At 58.5% G+C, this 16,848-nt stretch overlaps 1 protein-coding gene across 2 annotated transcripts in view; it reads left to right on the top strand.

Annotated features, from left to right (window-relative positions):
- Slc37a1 (solute carrier family 37 member 1) overlaps positions 1-5,030 on the top strand; it is a 55,533-nt gene extending 50,503 nt beyond the window's left edge. Inside the window, exons 19-21 of one of the 2 annotated variants that reach the window (XM_027929196.3) lie at positions 1,733-1,830; positions 3,460-3,524; positions 3,932-4,042. In XM_027929196.3, coding sequence (XP_027784997.2) covers positions 1,733-1,830; positions 3,460-3,524; positions 3,932-3,947 — 179 coding nt within the window. In that variant the 3' untranslated portion in view covers positions 3,948-4,042. Of the gene's footprint in view, positions 1-1,732; positions 1,831-3,459; positions 3,525-3,931 lie in introns of both variants that reach the window. The other variant, XM_027929194.2, reaches the window with a different exon arrangement.
- Positions 5,031-16,848: the final 11,818 nt, after the last annotated feature.

Genomic DNA, 16,848 nt, shown 5'->3' with positions numbered 1-16,848 from the left:
CTGTCCTCCTGCAGAGGAAGGTGGACTTCATCCTGAGCCTGCCGCCTGTCCCCAGGCAGCTCGGTGCTCTCCCCTCCTCCAGCCAGGAGCAGATCACCACCCTCAGCTCGCAGGCTGTGTCCCTCCCTGGCCACACCTGCATTGCTCCCCCACAGGTTCCTTCCCAGGTGTCCCCTCCTCCACGCCACGGCCTTCAGTCCCCTGGTACTGTCCTTCCACGTAGCCACGCGAGGCCCCAGGGCCGCCTGCCGCACCACATGGCCTCCGTGGTCCACGAGCCCCTTTCTCCTCGGCCCTAGATCCCGTTTACTCCGCCGTGGTGGGAATGTCTCCTGGTAGCTTCCTGAGTTCTCAGGAGGCAAATGCTGAAAAGTGACAAGTCCCTGGGGTCAGGACTCGGCTCTCACCGGGTGCAGCTCCGTGTCTCCCAGCTCCACGGTGGTTGGGAAGTCTGCTGTCACTCCTCGCCCAGTCCCCACGCCGGGCCTTCTCCTGGATCCTCGGGGCGCTCCCCTCCCCCTCCCTGCAGCCCTGCCCCCCACGCTGGGGCGCCCGGGGCCCCTCGTGCTGGGGACGCCGGCCCTTCATTTAGGGGCACTGAGCTTGTGGTTCTCTGATAAGTTTCCTGTTGCCTGGGAGGTGAGAAGACCCACTGGCACGAGCAGTGCGTGTTTACCTGGTGGATCTTCTGAGACTTGGCCACAGAGCACACAGTTGCCTCTCAGGTCATAAAGCAGCGTGTGCTTTGTGAACACCGGAAACTGAACCAGTGTCCCGAGGCCTGAGACGAGGGCCACCTGTCCGGGGCCCAGTCTCAGTTGACAGCTGGAGAAAACCCTTCTTCTTCTTCCCACCCTGAGTGCCCCAACTCCAGCCGCGAGGGACACACCAAGCGCTGCTTGACCATCGCGCATAGAAACCCCGGGCACTTTGGAGGATGCCCTTTTCTTTCGCGGTTTTAAAATGTTATTTGGCATAATTTTGTACTTGGAGGAAACTTATAAAAATAGGAGTTCACAGAATTGCAGTGTGTTAGCTTTGCCCCGAGCTTCTCTTGTGTCCACGCACCCACGTGCAGGACACACACTCTCACGCACACAGGCACGTGGCTTTCTAAGGGTGAAGCGCAGACAGTTCCCGATGCCACCTCAGTGCGGTGATCAGAACCAGGAAGTCAACGTTGACCGATTGTTGGTTCCTACAAATCTTATTCAAATTTACCAGTAATATTTTTATAGCATAAGAATATCTAACACTGCGTGTTGGATTCAGATTTCTTTATATAAATAATAATAATGGAAAGGTTGGGTCAAAAGAACGGAAATTTGAGGCTGGACACAGTGGCCTAAAATGATCCCAGCACCTCGGGAGGCAGAGGCAGGAGGATCTTGAGTTCAAAGCCAGCCTCAGCAAAAGTGAGGCACTAAGCAACTCAGTGAGACCCTGTCTCTAAATAAAATACAAAATAGGGCTGGGATGGGGCTCAGTGGTCGAGTGCCCCCGAGTTTAGTCCCGGTACCCCCCAAAAAAAGAATGGACATTTAAAATATCAACATCTGTCCTTATAATGGTTCCCGAGGAAGGCAGGCCAGCTCCCCCCATGCTGAGACCATGCTCCTCCTCACTGTGGCCGGTGAGTGGCTGCCGGGCATCGTCCTCGTGTCCCCAGGGCACAGGGTACCAGGTGGCCCCATGCACAGTCTTCCTCCATGTTCATGTCTGCCTCTTCCAGGAGCAGCCCTGGGCCCCCTGCTGGCGGGGCTCATCTCCCCCTCGGGATGGAGCAACGTGTTCTACATGCTGATGTTTGCAGACGCCTGTGCCTTACTGGTGAGTCATCCTCTCTGTGACCCAGGCGGCTTCAGTGAGCTCTCTGTGCTTGTTGGCCAGACACTGGTGGAACTTTCTGTGGATCCCTGCAGTCCTGGGGGCATAGGGGTTATCCTGTCATCACTAAATACACGTGGTCCAAGTTCCTTATCTGGGTAAAGAACTATCAGAATCGGAAATAGGTGAGTCTTCTGCTCTGTAGTTCCAGGCAGGACAGTGTGAAGTGCCAGAGCATGGTGCCCTGTGGCTTTGGATTCTGCCCCAGCCTGTGTGTGATGGTGCAGGTTACTGAACCTCTCTGGGCTACAGCTTCCACATATTAAAATGGGCATGATAAGGCCTGTTGGAACTAAAGTGGACTGTGCCCTAGGACCATGTAGTGCTATGCTAGCCAGCTGTCTGTCACTATCAATACGCCAATTATCAACTTAGAGAAAAGGTCTCTCTGACTCACGGCGTTGGAAGTGTCAGTCTGTGACTGGCTGGCCTGTTGCTTTGGGCCTGGGTCCAGGCAGCACATCATGCGGGGAGCCCTGGGTAGAGCAGACTGCTCACCGCATGGCCAGGATCAAAACAGAGAAGGAGGAGGGCCCCGAGGTCCTCTGTCCCCTTCAAGGGCACATACCCAAGGACCTAAGGACTAACAAGGCCCCACTTCCCAGCACCACCAAGTTGGGACAAAGCCCTCGACACGTGGGCCTGTGGGGACACTCCCGTTCACCCAGCTTTAACCCCTGAGACTCCAACCTGAACCCCAGACATCGAAGAAAACCGGGTGTCTGCCTTCAGGGTGCTGGCCCAAGGTGGTGGGGCTTACGAGCCCTCAGAACTCTCTTCCCACGTCCCCACCACCCTGGCCACCCAGGACTCCCCTCCCACGTCCCCACCACCCAGGACTCCCCTCTTCTCTGGTCTGAGGGCACCTCTGCTCTCTGAGAACAGGGGCCACCAGAAGCAGGACTCCTCTCAGGAACCCGCTTCTGTGTCCAGGACACTCCAGTTTTGTGGGGCCACCCTGGATTGCGTCAGTCAGGGAAGGGGACTAAATCACACTCAAACATGAAGGACGCTTGGACACCTGGGCACCCTTCGTCTGGGTCCGTAAAGTGACTTAAGCCCTGGGAGCTCACGGAGGACGGGAGGCTGAGCTGAAGGGCCGAGGAGGCAGCTGCCCTTGGTGGAGGGCTGCTGGGGCCACCAGGCTGGGGCCACTGTGGGCTCCAAGACAAGCTCCTGGTGCTGGCGTCCCCTGAGAGTCACCAGCCCGGTCACCTCAACAGCTCGAGTCACCCCAGTGCCCACGGCTGCAGGTCCTGGTCTCCACTGTGGGTTCCCAATTTGGGCATCAATGATTGGCTGGTTGTTTTAAACCTGACGTGAACAGGAGTGCGTCCCAGTTTCCCAGAGGACGTAGGACACACAGGACAAGCCTGGGCCAGGTGTGTTGGCCGGCCTGGCCACCACCCTGAAGAGAAGTGTGTCCTGGGCAGGTGCTGGTGGGTGCTGTGCAGGAAGAGCCCAAGCCCGGGGGCCTCAGTGAGCGAGGGCCTGGGAGGCCCCAGGTCATGCCCACTGGCCGCTCGTGTCCCCAGGCAGTGACAGGTGGCCTTGTCTTTGTTTTGGGTGCAGTTCCTGATCCGCCTCATACACAAGGAGCTGAGCTGCCCGGGGCTCACAGCAGGGGGCCAAGCTCCGTAAGTCCGTCACCCCCCCATGAAGGTAGCCGGTGTCCTGTCCGTCTGCCCCCTGACCAGACAGGGAAGGGCTTGCCACTGTCCCTGCGAGGCACATGGCTTTGCTCACGTTCTCTTCTGTGACGAGTGTGGCCGTGCCATGTGACAGTGGCCTCTCCTGCGCGTCAAGGAGACGGTGGGGAGCTTCCTCCTTAGTCACCCCGGTGTTTTCTAGCTGCAGTCCCCAGCCTCAGGCTGGCCTCGCCCTCGCCCCACCCCTGCCCCTGCCCCTGAGTGAGTTCCTCAGGCCCCCTCCAGCTGGCTCCCTGCAGCCACCTGCCCCTGGGGGCAGAGGGGCTCCTGCGAGGGTTGGTGTGCTCTGTGGGACTCCCTGTGCAGGGACCCCGTTGGTCTACCTTCTCTTTCAGGCTGAAGGAACACTGACCCCGGAGTCCCGTGGAGGAAGGGCTGAGCCCGTCCCTCACAAACTGTTTGGAGAGACAGCTGAAGGAGGACCCTGCCCCGAGTGGCTCGCCCTTGCCTTTTGCACATGCTCCTGGAAAAGGCCCAAGGGCCGACTTGAGAATTCCTGGTACTAGTCACACAGACGGGCGCTCAGGACAGCAGCGCAGGTCCAGGACGCTGTCCGACTGCCTTAGCTGAGCCCATGGATGGACAGCTCTGGCCGCCCCAGCCCCACAGATGCGCGTCCATCTAGTCCCTTGAATACAGTATGTGACAGCCCCGTGGCACTGACCCACAGCACCTGGCAGCCCCGTCCGTCTCGGGTACCCAGCAGCAGTGTTAAAGTGCACGAGCCCCATGCTGCAGGAGATCCGGCCACCACGTGCCGCGGGTCCCGGAGGACTTGAACGGGCAGGGAAAGGCCGGGCCTGGGACCTCAAGGACACGTCAGCCAGCCCGGAGCCCGCCTCTGCCTGGCATCAGAACCAAGGCAGAACCAAGACCCCTACTACCCAACAGGTTTCTCCATCCCTTCCCAGACTCGGTCCCCACCTGGACACTGATGGTCAGGAAGTGGACAGAGATGGCAATACGCTGCCTAAGGAACCAGCCCCAGGGCACTGTGACCCCTGCCCAGCTCCAGGCGTCCTGCTGGTGTCTGCGGCCACGCACTGCTGGTCCCCTGTGATGTCCAGGGCCGTGGCAGAGGCCTGGGAAGGGGCCTGGCTGTGGGCACCAAGAGCCACGGGCGTCTCTGAGCCACTTGACTCGGTCACATGCACAAACACGGGAGCAGTTTCTAGATCCATAGCAACAGAGGGGATATTTATTTAAAATGTATGATGTCTTATCTGAGGCTAAAGGAATACAAATGGCATTTTGTTATTTATTAAGACAAACTAGTGGCTCTCTGGACATCTGTTTTCTGGGTTGGCTATAGCAACGTTCTTAGCTGCCTTTTGAAATAAAATGGGTTTTTAAAAAAAATCCAAGCAGAATACTCAGGGAATATTGATTATTTCTGCCCGTGTTTCCATCACACTAAAAGAAAACTTCCAAATAGCCTGTGTGGCTTGCATTTTCTCGGGGGTCAGACACGTCCCATGGTTGTGCTGGTCGGCAGGAAGCTGGGGCTGTCCCCTCCAGGAGAGGGCCCTCTTGCTGCCAGGGCCAGCAGACCTGGGCCTCTGGGTGCTCTGTGAGCCTGGCGTTCCCCCCGACTGTGCCAAGGCGTAGGGCTGGGTGGGTGATGCGCTGGGTTCTGGGTGGAGTGGATTCAGGCTTTCAGACCTCAGGAGCTGGGCCGTCTATGCTCCTGTGGTGCGTGCTGCTCTCTGAGGGTGTGCTGTGTTTTCAAGGTCAGTTCTTGGGCCCCCTCCGTGGCAGCAGGCCAAGGACTCAAGAGCCCCTACCCTGAGCTCTGTGGGCCTAGCAGGGGACACAGGCCTGTCCTGCCGGCCCGCGGCCCTCCCTGGCTGGCTGTGCTTTTCAATAAGTTATTAACACATTTGTGATCTTCTACTGAAAGCAAGATCTCCGCAGACTGGCTAGGTCACAAGTCCCCTGCTCAGGTCCCCAGCCTCTGGCTCTCTCTCCTCAGCCTCCCACGTGCTGAAGGCACTGCTTGTCCTTCCCACCCTCACTGCCCACCCCAATAGCGGCCTGCCCTCTGCCCCTGCAAGACGCCACACCTCCGTCCTTCCAGGCGTCCAGTGTGGGTATTAATCTGGATAAAGAAAAGAGCGACTAGCCGTCGAAATGTGTCGATAGGTAGCACAGAGAAAGTCTTCCAAACTGGTAAGGTTCGGCTGTGAGGTGCCCCTCCGAGCTCCGGTGCTAATGTTTGCCGGTGGACAGGCTGTCCCGCGAGAGCTGGACCCTGCCAGGTTGAAGGAACCTGGCCTGGTGTGAAGCCCGGGACCCGCCTTACCCCACGAGAGTGTTCACCTCGGCCCGAGCACTGACGTCCCCACCGTGGCCTGAGACCTTGCAAACCCTGAGTCCAGAGGGGCTTTTCCTCCCCTACGTCCTTCCAGTCGGGCATTTCGGTCACAGTGACAGAAAGCCGAGTCACACCCAAGCTGTCTCGCAGCACCACTCTACAGAATGGCCTGAGCCCTCCCCAGTCAGGCGAGGGGGGGTCCCCAGCAGACCCTCCCCAGCTGAGGCCCTCTGTCTGCTCAGCCGCAGGAAGACTTGAGGGGCAGTGGTGTGTCCCCCAGCTCTGTGACCAGAGCGTTGGGTGAAAACCTCACGCAGCCCCTCAGCAGCTCCCCACTCCTGGAGCTTCCTGGCTGAGCCCTGAGGGGAGGCCATTGAAGTGGACAGTGATGTCATGTAAAACCTGCCTGCCTTCCTGTCCTGGGCTGGGCCGGGGAGCTCATCCCACCTCACGTGGCCCTGCTCGGCCACCGCCACGTGGACATGCGCGGCGTCCCTAGGACTCCAGTCAAGCTAGCACACAATGCCCTGCCCGCACTGGGACAGCGGGGGACCCTCCAGCCCCAGGGGAAACCATTGGGAAGCTCCTTAAGAGGAGGCCTGAAGGCTCCCGGGTGCCAAGGCACCTGTGGGCTTTTGTCCTGGCTTGTCCCCAGGATGTCAGGGGAGGCCAGCCCCCCAGCCAGCAGCTTGTAAATCCAATCTAAATAAGTAGCTTCGAAAAATGAACTGGACAACTCAAGCCCTAATTGCTTCTTGTTGGATTCACAGACAGAGCACCAGCTGTATGCGACCTCAGGGGGGTGCCCTGCAGCCGGTGCCACAGACTCAGATGGGAGGAGGGGAGCAGGAGCCGGTGTGGGGGCAGGAGGAGCTGTGTGCCTGTGGCCAGGGTTGTGGGGACCCTTGCTCAAAAAGAAAGGAAAAGTGCTGCCAAGACACTGAAATACACAACTGCCCGTCCGTCCACTCTTGTCTTTCCCCCACTCTTGTGTTTTATTTGCCAGTCAATCTCTCCATCCCTGGGGCCTCGGAACTCTAAAACATAGCCATCATATCAGGTGCCCAGCTCTGTCCCAAGACAGAGGTCCTGTGCAACTGGGCGGACCCCACCCCCAGGCCACCTCCCTTCCTGCAGCTGCTGCTCAGGGTGCCCTGGGCACCTGGTGGGGCTGGCACAGCAGCCCAGGCTGGGTCAGCACCACCAGGCCCCACAGGGACACCAAGCTTAGTGCGCTGAGCCCTGACCTCTCCCTGCCCTCACTCAGGCCAGAGGGTGACCATGGAACACGGACCTCTGCCGATAAGGCCAACCTGTTTCCTCCCTGGGGGGCCAAGGGTCAGGAGGGCAGCAGTCCCCTCCAGAGGAGGCAGTGGCACACGCAATGCAGGAGCCCAGGTCCCAGGCCCCAGCGACAGTGCCACCAGCCTGGACCGTCCTCTAACCACAGGCACAAAGAGCAAGGTTCAGAAGCCAACGGGCACCTGCTGAGCACCGAACCCCAGGCCCCCGGGCACAGCCACGGGGCTGCACCACCACTCGAGAGAAGGTCACCTGCCCAGAATGCTGCTCCATCAGAACTGAACCAGGACCCTCAAACATCAGATAGAGCTCTAATCTCTAGGGTATACAAAGAACTCAAGAAGTTAAACAACAAAAAAGCAAATAACCCAATCAACAAATGGGCCAAGGACCTGAACAGAAACTTCTCAGAGGAGGATATACCATCAATCAACAAATACATGAAAAAATGCTCACCATCTCTAGCAATCAGAGAAATGCAAATTAAAACTACCCTAAGATACCATCTCACTCCAATAAGATTGGCAGCCATTATGAAGTCAAACAACAATAAGTGCTGGCGAGGATGTGGGGTAAAGGGTACACTTGTACATTGCTGGTGGGACTGCAAATTGGTGCAGCCAATTTGGAAAGCAGTATGGAGATTCCTTGGAAAGCTGGGAATGGAACCACCATTTGACCCAGCTATTCCCCTTCTCGGACTATACCCAAAAGATCTAAAAAGAGCATACTACAGGGACACAGCCACATCAACGTTTATAGCAGCACAATTCACAATAGCTAGACTGTTGAGCCAACCTATATGCCCTTCAATAGATGAATGGATTTAAAAAATGTAGCTTATACACAATGGGATATTACTCAGCACTAAAAAATAACAAGATCATGGCATTTGCAGGGAAATGGATGGCATTAGAGCAGACTATGCTAAGTGAAGTTAGCCGATCCCTAAAAAACAAATGCCGAATGTCTTCTCTGATATAAGGGGGGTGACTCAAAATGGGATAGGGAGGAAGAGCATGAGAAGAAGACTACCACTAAATAGGGAAGAGAGGTGGGAGGGAAAAGGAGGGAGAAGGGGAGTTCACGGAAGATGGAAGGAGAACCTCGTTGTTATACAGAATACATGTTTGATGTTGTGATGAGAAAAAGAAAAAAAAGTGTGTCACATGAGATTGGATAGAGAGAAAGGATGGGAGGGGAGGGGAGGAGTAGGGGGGATAGGAAGGGCAGCAGAATAGAATAGACAACATGATTGCTGTATGCACATTCCATGTATATATTATATGTCAAAATACACTCTGCTGTCATGTATGACTAAAAAAATAAAAATAAATCGTATGGTTAAAAAAAAAAAAAAGAACTGAACCAGGACCTAAAGGCCAGCCTGAGAGCCTGGGGCCAGCGTCCCCAAGCCCTGATATTGGAAAGAGGGTCCTCAGGCTCCCCAGCCCCCCAGCGTGGGATTCTAGAGCCCGGGGGAAACGCGGCTGCTTCTGTTCACACTCAGTCCTGGTCACAGGGACGTGCGGAGGAGCCCGTCCTCACCACTAGCACGTCTAAAAGGAAACGCGGCTTCAGATGTCTTGTCATCGTGGGAAGGAACCAACTCCGGAGCCTCTGAGGCCTCCCAGAAAACCAGTCTCGGCCAGCGGTCCCCACGTGTCCAGCAAGACAATTGCTGAGCTGTCTGTCCCAGAAGCCCCCAGGCCATGGAGTAAGGGGGACCGGGTTGGGGCCGGCTGTGACCTCTCCTTCCTGTCCCGCCAGCCTTCGCTGCGGCTTTCTCCTCTCACGTCCCCTTCCGCGTCCACTGGCTGTTGGCAGCAAAGCTTAGGCTCCTACAGTGTGTCCCTACACGTCCAGGGGACAGCGTCAGCCCTGCCTTCCAGGGCAGGGGCCATGCCAGCTCGGGTTCTGCCGCGCTGGGCCCCTCGGCAGGCTGCTGGGGGGCGTTTGCAGCCATCTCTGGTAAGGAGGAGACCCTCCCCTCGGCCGGGCCTTGGCCGCACTTGGAGCTCCGGGGATCTCAGCACCTGCGGATGGCACAAGCTGAAGAGCTGCCACCGTGGGGACATCCTGTTGAGACCAGCCAACAGTCCTTCCTGTCCTTCCCACAAGTCCACTGGCGGAGAAACCCCTCCCTGGTAACCATGCCACGGTGCAGGGTGGGAAGGTGACTGCCGCCCACCCAGAGGACCTGACGCTGCAGTTAGCAACCATCGGGACCTCAGCACATTGGCCAGCGCCCGGGGAGAGGAGGACGGAGCTGGAGAACGGCTCACTCTCACCCTCCATCCATACATTTGTGTTCCGCTTCCCCTTCCCAGGCCGCAGCGCACTTGACCTGACGCCCTTTCCTCTCTCTGCTCGGATTTTACTTATTGAGGATCTTCGGACAGTGCCGAGCGGCTCCCAGTCACGGACGGCTGCGGCACCTTCCTGTGTGTCCAGCGCGGTGGTTTTTGCCTGGTTCACACTCTGCACAACTGCGGTCTCCTGTGGCTCAGGGTCCCAGGGTCCATTATCAGTTGTGTTTGTCCAGCAACCTCAAGGGACCTCAGAGGGCACGTGAGAAGCAGGCAGCTTGCTTGGAAGGGCGAGAGCCAGTGCTGCTTGCTGTCTACCTAGTTGCTGAGAACCCAGCCTCGTGAGCCCCTCCTGGCCCACCTGTTCAGTTTACTCCTGTCTCACTGAATGGCACACCCGGGAGCCCCCCTGCAGGTAAGAGGCAGTATCACCAGCCCCCCGGAGCAGGGCCAGGGGCCCACCCTTAAAGGAAGCCCCACCCTCCCAAGGTTTCCACCTAACTGGCCTGGCAGGTGCCTCACCGTGTCACGGCCACCTGGGTTCGTCCTCTCTGCTGCTCCTGGCTGCCCAGTTCCTGACTGGGCAGTCTCCTGGGTTCGTCAGAGCACCCTGGAGTCCTGCTCCTGCTGAGCTGGCTGGTTTATGTGTCAGCTGGCCGGGCAGTAGCCCCAGTTATCCCGCTGAACCCTGGCCCAGGGTAGCCGTGGTGGTGTTCTGTGGATAGCTCACATCTAAAAAGGAGTTGACCTCAAACAGTGGTCCTCAATGACCCTCCCGAGGCTGGGTTCTCAGCAGCCAGGTAGACAGCAAGCAGCACTGGCTCTAGCCTTGTGGGCCCAAGCTGTGACCTGATTGTGGCTAAACACCATGGCCCTTGCCCTGCCAAGCAAGCCTCCTGCTTCTCACGTGCCCACTGAGGTCCCTTGTGGGCCCCGTCCACACCAGGGAAGGCCTGAGAGCGGCACTGAGGTCCCCTGAGGAAGAAGGAACCCACCAGCCCTCAGCCTCTGCTCCTGCTGGTCCTCCCAGCCAGCCTTCTGCCTGCCCACCCAGCGGGTCCAGGACACTCCATGCTCCCAAGGCGGGCTGCAGTCCACTCCCAGCTCAGCTCCCCGGGGAGCCTCCTGGTACAGTGAATGGCTCCTGTGGGGCCTGTCTGAGTTTTACAATCAGAAGAAGTAACAGTTACTTTAACGCCCAGGTAACACTGGGAGGAAGGGGGGCTGCCTCCAGGGACAGCTGTATTTGGGCACATTTCTCACAAGGTGATGTGAGGCCACCTCTGTGTTGAGCCAGTATTCTGCCATACCCTAGTGACATTGAATGTCCCCAACCCTAGAAGTTCTACTTTCAGAACCCCCTGCACGGAAGCCCAGCCCCATGAAGACACCTCTCAGGTCCTGGTCTTACCCGATGCAGAGAGGGAGCCGCAGTGTAGGGTGGCCACCGTCCACTCCACGCACCCTGCCAGGCTCTGAATAGGTCCAGTGATGAACAGGCAGAGCCAGCTCCACCACGCGGGGTTACTGCTAGGCAGGCGGGGGGCGGTGTTCACACGGCAAGGGGACAGATGCACAGTGTCGTGTCCATGATGGTGAATTCTAGAAAGAGGGCGTCAGGGGGCCGGAAGGGGGTGTGGCTTCACGCCAGCCATCGTCCTGAGGAAGGGGTAGATGAGTGGAGAATTCAAGGGCAAGATGGGAAACCAGGCAAAGAGCTGGGGGGGCCCAGACCAGACCCCAGGTGAGGTCAAGGACAGCAGGAAGTTGAGGGGCACAGGTGCAGAGGGACGCAGATTCCACCAGGACTGGGGGTTCCTGACCGGTAGGGCTGGAGGGACAAGGGACAGGAGAGTTGAGGCAGGGCCAGGAGTGACACCCCTGAGGTCCCAGCTGAAGCTGAGGCTGGTGAAGGGGTGGACGACAGGGTGGAAATCGAGGCCCCCCAGAGTGTGTGACCCACGGGGACTGGGGGGAGTCTGACCACTCTAGAAGGACAGGAGCCCTGAGGGGCCGGAGATGGTGGGGACACTGGCGATGACCAGCTCAGGGGTCTGACGGTGGTGGGGAGAGGGGGGAGAGTGAAGTGGAAAACTGTCCAACAGGAGGAAACGGGGCCCGAAGGAGAGTGGACCTCAGCCTCGACAGGTGAGGACCAGGCCCAGAGGGCACCGTGGAGACCAGATCCCAGCTTGGCCCCGTCTGTGCTCTTTCCAAATGACAGCCTCGCCTGTTTGGCTGACCCTCCCTGATTGCCAGGGGCCCTGGACATGGCGCTTCCAAAAGTGTCTTCTGGCCTCCAGGACAATTGGATCAGTCCCTCATGTCCTCTAAGATGAAGCATGCTGTCCACCCTCCAAGACCACGGCCTTGGCTGCAGACCCCAGCATGGACAGTGGTTGGTGCCACAGTCTCTGACCACACACGTCAGTCAGGGCCCCTCATGGCTGGGGCCAGTGGCTCAGGGGCCTGTGAGCTGTTCCTGCCTGGGCATCTGAAAGCAGAGTCTGGGGCCGTCATGGTTGCTCAGAACACCGACTGCGCTGCCACCTGGGGGCCTCCAGCCGGGGCCCTCGATGCCCTCACGCAGAGGACAGCGCTCCAGAGCCACCAGGGCCAGCAGGCCCCCCACCCCCACCCAGCAGACGTGCCTGGAGCTGCCACCTTTCTGCATGCCACAGGGTCTGCTGCCCCCCTCCTCTCATGTTCCACATGCCCAGAAAGCCAGAGGGAGGGCAGGAGGCCAAGAGAAGGGACGGGAGAAAACCCGAGCACACACGGGCCGCCGCAGCCTCTGAGCCTCGTCACACCCTCCTTTAATCAGAAAGGGGGAGCCACGCTCAGAGAGTTAACACGGCCAGCCCCCTCAGTGGTGTGGCCCAGCCAGGGTCCGGACGTGGACTTGGTCAGGACCCAGCTCTGAAGCTACCTCTCAGTCCCTGCCCTTTCTGAGCAGCCAGGAGGCTGAGCTGACTCCACGGAGGCCCACGGGGACCCCCTCCCCTGAACGTCAGGAGCCTCCTGGGGTCAACTCTCCTGTCTGCACAGAATCAGACCAGGTAGCCCTGGCTCTGCACCCTGGCCCTCCTCTCGGCCACCAGCCATCTGCATTTCCTCCTCAGCCCTTGGACCCGTTAAAAGTCTCATTTTCCTTTGATCACATTTCACACTTTTAAGGACACTGGGCTCACACCCTGGCACCCCAAGAACTTCACTGCCTGACCCTGTTGGATCCCAGCAAGGATTGGAGGCACTTCCCTCTGCGCAGGTGAAGGAGCTGCAGCCCAGGGAGGCCAAGTGTCTCCACAGCACGTCCTGCCGGGATCAGGGCTATCCACCCCTGGTGACACAGCACTGCATGGTGGCACCCTGGGTCTAGGCCGCCCGCCTGAAGGTGGTCACACTCGGGCTGTGGATTAGATGTCATGGGAACGAGCCGCACACTCCAGGTGTCCTGCCTCAGCAGCAGGACTTCAAAATCCTTCGCCTGGTGTTGAAAGGGAGGAGAGAGGAGTAAGAGGCTGAAGTGGCACCGACTTTATTTTTAGGAACTGCACCATGACATTGAAAAAATGCATGTCTCCAGAGCCCCCGGTGGGGAAGAGCAATCCCGCCTCCAAACCGCGTGAAGCCAATTGCAGCCGCCAAGTGCCAGTGACTCAGAGGAACCCGGGGGTGGGATTTGATGGGGAGCAGGAGCTACTGGGGGATTTTCAATGCAATGACAAGTTCGCTGCTCATGCGAGTGGCACCCTCTGGAAGATCCGCCCTCTCCAGAGCTTTCCAAATCATTTGCAATGCAGTAGAGGGACAGTGAGGGCCGGGGTGGCCAGACCACACAGGGCAGAGCCCGCCCTGCTCTGGGGCGGGTAGAGGGTGGTGGACAGGACTTGCAGGTGTCGACCAGGCTAGGCCAAGGCCACTGCAGCCCTGTGCTGAGCTGCAGCACCACAGGAACGCAGGCTGTTTCCTCCCCGAGCACCCTGCACGCCTCTGCGCGGGCTCAGGCCCAGCCCTGGTGGTGGTGTTACCGCTGTCGGCCCGTGCCGAGTCCTTGCTTCCCCGACGTTGAAGAATAACACCAGAAAAGCACGCCGAGGCAAGGTCAGAGTAGAAATTAGAAGTTTATTAAAGGACAGCATAAAAGACTTCTCCCGGAGGAAGAAGGGGACCCAAGAGGTGGAATCCGGTTGGCGGGCAAATGTGTTCCCCTTTTTATAGGTTTGGTGATGGAATGCAAGGGGGAAGGGTTAGGACACAGGTGGGCCAAACGGGCAGGAAGGACTTAATTATCACTTTTGGGGATGGGCTTATCGCTTCTTTGGGATGGGCTATCTCCAAATCTGTTGGGGGATGTTTCCTGGGCTCCATTAACATTTCTTTGGGGTGGACTTTGGCCTAGGGCCTTTCTGGGACTTCATTAACATTCCATGAGTTGTCCTGCGTTTCCCAGGAATCATTGTCAGCATGGCCTCCATTTTAGATTTCACTGGATATTAGACCCGATTTACCTAACTACACTGACTACCTCACTTTAAATCTGGCTTCAGTGTGTCCAGCAGGCCTGCTTCCCTGGACTCCTTCAGAGCCCCTGCCTCCGGCCCTCTGCAGTCCCCATGTCTGTTTTCTGCCCAGTACTTCCAACTCTCAGCTTCCTGAACAAACCTGTCGCAACTCTGCTTCCAGCCCCCCGTCTTGTTGGCCAACGTGGGAGTGAGTGGGAGTGACCCGTGTCCCTTGGGGCTGGACAGGGTACATCACGGCAGAGCCCTGACTGGCCGTGGAGCATGCCACGGGAGGTGGAGCCCCCGCAGCCTACCAGTGATCTGCGTGGCAGGAGGGTGATGAGGAAGCTGTCACCAAAGGTGGCAGTTCCTGCCCATTAGGGAGGTGGCCCATTTAGAGCAGGGGTCAGCCGCCAGCCCTGGGGAGGCAGATCGCAGTCCCCAGGAAACCTGGCCCCAGGGCGATGTTGGAGGCTGGGCCTTACAGCGTGTGTTTGTGGGACTCGTGGGAAAAGTGATGGAGAACAGTTGCCTGGTCAGCGAGTAGGGACCAAGGGGTGACACATGGAGGGACTTCTCAAACAGGACAGCAACGTGATGAAATGCACAACACCCAGGCCTTCTCAGAATGCAATGGAGGCCTGGCCTCGTGTCCATTTCCACAATATCCCAGTGGGTCAAGATGGCCCCCGTGAGCCGTGCCGGGGCCAGGAGACCGAGGGCGGCCTCCCCTGCCAGCTCCACTGGCCGCAGAGGCCTGCCATTCCAGCTCACTAACAGGAGCGGCATCAGAGGGGGCCCTGTCCACGGTGCTGTGAGCCTGGAAGAGAACAGCGTGTCCTCGGAAGCTCTGTGCAGTCGCTGTGAACCGGGTCACTAAACAGGCCCCTGCCACTCCCTGAGCCCCTCTTCTCGAGGGCTCTGTGAATCAGCACGTGACCTCGGTGGTGAGCGCCGCACTTCAAGCTGCCTGTGCTCAACGTGTGCTGCTGGGTCACGGACAGGAACCGCTTCTCCGACGCGTGTTTTCTCTGCAGGGCACTGCGTGACCTTCTCAGGACACTGGCTACGCACGGGCTGCTTGAACGGCAAAATGTGGGGCAATGCAGCACCAAGTGCGTATCTGGTGACCGCCCGCCACCCTGCCCTCCAGGCTGGCTGAGCTGGCAGAGTCCCCGCTGCTCCACCATTTCATGTGAAATGGGGGGAGGGGACGAACAACTGTGCTCCCCAGCAGGACTGGATCCCCAGTCCTACTGCAGATGGCAGGGCAGCGGCTCTGTGAGGAGAGCTTGCACAGGCCTGCAGGGGGCTTCCTGGGGAGGGAGGGAAGGAGCTGCCAGCCGCTCGCCCTGGGCAGCTGCATGGACACGGAGAGCTGCTCCGCCTCTGCTTCCCGCCCTGGGAACATGGCAGCTCCCGCAGGCGGGTCCTGGGAAACAGGCTCTGGATGGAGTCTGGCAGGCAGGATGTTTATCAGGAAGTTCCCTGGGGGGTCACAGCCACAGAAGGCGGCAGCAGAGGACCACAGCTGGGGGCTCCTGAGAGATCAGAGAGAAGCAGCTGTCCAGGCTGGCCCACGTTGGCAAGCAGCCCGCCCAGGCCTGTCCGGTGCCACCTCCGTGGTGGGAGCATCACTGCTAGACAGCCCTTGTGGCTCCTGACCCCTCCGTGCACCCCTCCCACGCCGCCACCACACCTCTGTCCCCGTTGTCATGAAAGACCCCAGCCCAATAACTTTAGGCCCAGTAATAAATCACCAGGGCTTGCTTCCGCACCTGCACAGACGTCAGATGTATTTTTCAGAAAATCAGTTAAGTGTAACCGATTAAGAAAGGACAGGATGGTTGGGAAAGGAACCGGCACGGTTGGGCAAACGGGATCATACAATGAAAAACCATACAATGAATAACAAATGGTTTTTATGTGGTTTTTCCAGGAACCTATAATGAAAAACAAGTTTACCCTTTAAGTGACCTATATGCTGGATTCAAAAGAGCCAATGAGATACCTGTTACTGTGCTAGGAGGGAAACTGACCACTGTACCCTATAAAAGATCTGTACCCCAAAGCCCGGTGTGCCAGTTCACCGAAGCTCCGGCTGAAGTTTCGCTAGGCACCCGCAGGCGCCTGTGTATCAATAAATCGCCTCTTGCTTTTGCAGCCAGTGCCTTGTGCGTCTTTCTTGGACAGGGAATCGGTGGGTCTTTCAGTCACTCTCAGCGTGGTCACTCAGTGTCCTGTGACCTCACTGCAGTCGCCTCTGTCTCCAATGTGGACAGTGGACAGCGTCCCCCGTTGCTCTCCTTAAAGGGCAGCCTGTGGGGCTGTGCACGGCGTTCAGGCTGGACGGGCCAAAACAGAGGGAGGCGCCCATCCGTAAGCCGGGGGAGTGTTTCCCTTGGTCAGTTGGCTGCACAGGCTGTGGGGGTCGCAGGAGCAGCTGTGGGGGGTGGCGGGGGCACCGGGTGACCTACAGCTTGCCCTCAGCTCCTCTTCCGTGTACACTCCACCACCTCGGATGACTGTGAGTCCCCAACCTGGGGACAGGTGGGTGTGACAGTGCAGCTCTCTGGGAGCAGGTGCACGCTGGGCAGCCCCGTCAGTCCCCAAGCCCACGGGGCATTAGCCATGTGGTGGCAAAGGCAGGAATTCTCCACAGCAGCCGGGGCAGAGTTCCACAGCCAGCGGCCTGCGCCGTGACTCTGACCCAGGGCTTGCTGTAAACACAGGGCACTTCTCCCGCCTCTGAGGAGTCTGTGGGGTGGCATGGCCAAGTCACAGGGCTGCTCGCATGGACCATGTCGGAAGGTGCAAGATGC

Source organism: Marmota flaviventris, chromosome 8 (genome assembly GCF_047511675.1).
Source record: "Marmota flaviventris isolate mMarFla1 chromosome 8, mMarFla1.hap1, whole genome shotgun sequence".
NCBI lineage: Eukaryota > Metazoa > Chordata > Mammalia > Rodentia > Sciuridae > Marmota > Marmota flaviventris.
The sequence above is the reverse complement of the archived record's forward strand: the minus strand, read 5'-3'. Positions and strand labels throughout refer to the sequence as shown.